Source organism: Triticum dicoccoides, chromosome 3A (assembly GCF_002162155.2).
Source record: "Triticum dicoccoides isolate Atlit2015 ecotype Zavitan chromosome 3A, WEW_v2.0, whole genome shotgun sequence".
Classification (NCBI taxonomy): domain Eukaryota; kingdom Viridiplantae; phylum Streptophyta; class Magnoliopsida; order Poales; family Poaceae; genus Triticum; species Triticum dicoccoides.
Window position 1 is genome coordinate 700,758,957 of NC_041384.1, and position 3,841 is coordinate 700,762,797.

The window sequence follows — 3,841 nt, forward strand, 5'->3', positions numbered from 1 at the left end:
AAAGATAAAGAAAAAAGGTACAAAAAAGAAATAAAAAATAAAACCGAATAAAGAAATGCAAAACGTATGGAAAACAGATAAAGAATGAAAAAAAACATGAAAACCAAGAAAACTGAAGAAAAACAAGAAAAAAGAATGAAAAAAAAGAGAAGCACCGAAAGAAAACAGGTGAAAACAAAGAAGAAGAAAAATGAAAGAATGAAAAAACTAGTGAAACCCGAGAAGAAAGGAAGATAAATATTAAAAAAAATCAAAGAAACTAATGAGAAAACAAAAAAAACAAAAAAAAATCTAGAAAACCAGCGAACACGTGCGCGCTTCTCTTCTTCTCCCCGGAACCATTCCCCCCATTTCCACCCGGAATCCCTAGCCGCCGCCGCCATCCGATTTTACCCCACCTGCTTCTGCTCGGTGCTGCTCCTCGCTAGATCTATCTGGTAACTAAATCCTCTTCTGCTTCTTTATGGTGGAGATTGTCTACCTTTCAAGTTTCCGTCGCCGCTCGCTTGCTAAAAAGTTGCGTCTTTTGTACGGGGGCAATGGGGATTTGCAGCCAGCTGAGGCAATGGCGGCCGCACCAACCGGCGTTGAGGTTCCGAAGCCCTTGAGCGCCCCTGTTCTTCCGTCCATGGCGGCCGCGCCGACCCGCGTTGAGGTTCCGACGCGCTTGGCCGCCCCTGTTCCTCCGTCCATGGCGGCCGCCGGCTGGTCCTCGCTCCCGACCGACCTCGTGCGCCGCATCGCCGACTGCCTCCTCGACACCAACGACGTCGACTGCTATGTGGACCTCCGCGCCGTCTGCCACAACTGGCGGTCCGCCACCGAAGACCCTAGGACCGACGCGTCCGACCCCCGCTTCTACCCGCGCTTCTGGATAGTCCTCGACGACGACGGGGCCTTCCAGAGCGACGGCTGCCGGGTCTTGGTGAACACCGCCACCGGCCGCTTCCTCCGCAAGCAGCTCCCGCTGCCCCGCCACTACTACGTGGTCACCACCACTGTCAACGGCTTCTTCGTCCTGGCCGACAGGAGCCCACCTCACGCCGCTCGCGTCCTCAACCCTCTCACAGGCGCCGTGGTCGTTTTCAAGGCGCCCATGCCCCGGGACGCGTCCGTTGCCGTTTTCTTCTCCTGTGGCGGCACTGCGCACAATCTCACCGTGCTCTGCGACTCAACTCGTAAGTATTACACGGCTGTTCCGGACAGGGAAAGTTTCGTCGCCGGGGACATCGACGATGTTTTTTACCATTATATGAGGAAGGTGGTGGTCGGCATTGTCTACTCCAATGGTGCTGGTTGGGTATCCGTGGCGCAGTCTAATGTCATCATGGAGTATTTGCTCGATTTGTCAGAGAAGCTTCAGATTGATTTCGTCAAGTTTTTCTCTGTCGACCCTCTTGGAGATCACAGCGACGTCCGTTGTTTCCTACTGCATTTTGGTGGGGAAGTCTTTTTCATCACAATGGCATTAGAACGCATTGCGCTTCTCGGCATGGAGCCAACGGAGAAACAGGCGCTCACGCCTGTGAAGACCGTGGGCAGGTACGCCATCTTCATCGGCCATCAAAGGTGCCTGGTTGTTGATGCCGCTAAGTTCCCATCCGTCGAGGCAGACTGTGTCTACTACACCCAAGACGTTGGTAAATTTGCTTTCATCTGGAAGCACAACACCAGAGATGGGAAAGACGAGAGGGTGTATGATGACATCAATTTCGTCAAGGAGGACAAGCAGTTTGTCTTCTCCGGCCGCGGTCCTTTCACCATCATCCAGCTTCTCTCGAGCTACACCATCAACCTCAGTAATTCTGAATTTGTCTGACAGGAAATCTCGGAAGGCGCCGACAACTCTACTTTATCTAGTTTAACTCGCTCCCTTCCACTACAGGTCTTTTGTGTTGCCCTGACTTGTTCCAGGCAGGAAACAAGTTGACTCTAGGAGTGTAGTTTAGATCACCTGTGCTGGAATGAACTACTGTAAGCTGCTTAATTAGCACATGGTATCGACCTAATGCTACATCCATTGTTATTGGTGCTATCTATTGTCTCTGTGTGCTCTTGCCTCTTCCCTTGCATTACTACTTAGCAATGCAATCTGGTTTGTTTGCTGCTGAAATTTTCGCTCAATTTTAGCCCGTTTTCTGAGTTCTCACTCTGCTGTTCTCTGTTGGCCTTATTAATTTTTCAGTGTCTTGTTCCAGTGAAGAAAAATGTTTTAGAATTGCGCTCACCGGTCTTCTGTGGAACATAACATGATGCCATGTCCATATGTAAAGTTTCATCTACTTCTGTGTATGCTTCACCCCCTTATACTATCTACTTGCTTTTGTGACACAGTTACTTTTAAGAATTTAAGATGTTGCTTCGCAACTCACCGTTGCTACTAAGGGCATCTCCAGCCGCGCCCCCGGGAAGGCCTCCCCAGGCGATTTTTTCGCGCCGGCGCCAAAAAAACGGCCCAGTCGCGCCTCGAGGAGCTCGATTTTCGCCGGCCTGGGCCGAAAACAGCGCCGACGGACCCAGGCCGAACCCGGGGCGCTGGGGGGCGCCCGGGGGCGCCGGGACGAACTGTTTTGGCGCGAAACAGCCGCGGGCCCGCCGCGTCAGCGACACGGCGCCTCGTCTTCCCCCAACGGCCTCGGTTCCCGCGGGGAATCAATGCCAAGGCTGCCACCGGTCAGCCTTGCCATTGATTCCTCACGGGCGGCGCGTCACGGGACGGCGCGCCGATGCCTCTCCTCCCTCGCACGCGTACACACGGGTGCGGCGCGGCTATATAGCCGGTGGCCTGCACTCGCCTGTGCCCACACCAGCCTCACCCCTCGCCGCCGCCCAGCTCCTCCCTCTCCCTACCTCTCCCGAGCGCCGCCGCCCAGCCCCTCCCTCTATCTCTCTACCTCTCCCGAGCCCGTCGCCATGGCGGAACGCTACCCCGGAGACGAGGCGGCGGCCAACGGCTTCGGCCGCCGTTCGCTCCGCGAACAGGAGTCCTGGCTCCTGTTCCAGGCGAACATTCCGGCGCCGCCGGACATGCGCGCCGGGCCGACGGGGTGGAGGCTCAGCGCCAGGGGAGTGCCCATTCCCCCGTTGCCCGACGCCGTGGCGAAGCCGACGTACTTCGCCGAGGAAGTCGAGGTCGTGCGCGCCTCCCTCACCGACGCCCAACTCTCCCTCCCCCAGTACGCCGCCGACAACCACGCGGCTTGGACGGCGTATTTCGAGCGCCGCCAGCAGCAGCGCTTGGCGTCCATCAACCGCGCGCCGGTGGTTGGCGGCCGGCAGAACAGCGAGGGCCGCCACCTGTGGTGGGGCGTCCCCGGCCGCACACTCGAGGGCGTGCTGATGTACCTCGAGGGCGGCAACGACCCGCCGTTGGCGTACCCAGCGAGGGCGGCCGCCCCGGCGCAGCACCGACGCGCCGGGCCATGGGCGCCAAGGAGGTTGGGGTCCTCCTCTTCTTCCTCCTCCCGATCTTTATCGCACTCCTCCGGCACTCCGGCCCTGCTCGGCGTCAAGGCCGAGCCCGCGGCGGAGACGCCGCTCGGCCGGCGCACCCGCAGCGCCAGCATCGTCATCAACGAGGGCGGCCGGCGCGCCTCCTCGTCGGCTCCTCCTCCGCGCTTCGTCAAGCCAAAGACGGAGCCGGGGCTCGCGCCGGTGAAGAAGGAGCCGGCCGCGCCGGTGACGACGGAGCTCGACGACGACGAAGTGGCCCTGGAATGGGCGCGCAGGGACTCCATAGCGATGGAGAAGGAGCGCCTGGAGAAGGCGAAGGAGCGCCAGCGCGCCGCCCTGCTTCGCTTCGCGGAACGTCGACGAGGCCGCGACGAAGGCGGAGTCGTCG

The 3,841-nt window shown here is 58.2% G+C and overlaps 1 protein-coding gene across 1 annotated transcript; it reads left to right on the plus strand.

The window, feature by feature from the left end:
* Nucleotides 1–346: 346 nt before the first annotated feature.
* LOC119273273 lies at nt 347–2,008 on the plus strand. The gene is made up of 2 exons (XM_037554494.1): nt 347–437; nt 554–2,008. Exon 2 carries the CDS (start codon nt 566–568, stop codon nt 1,817–1,819), a length of 1,254 nt encoding a protein of 417 aa, XP_037410391.1. The 5' UTR covers nt 347–437; nt 554–565; the 3' UTR covers nt 1,820–2,008.
* Nucleotides 2,009–3,841: the final 1,833 nt, after the last annotated feature.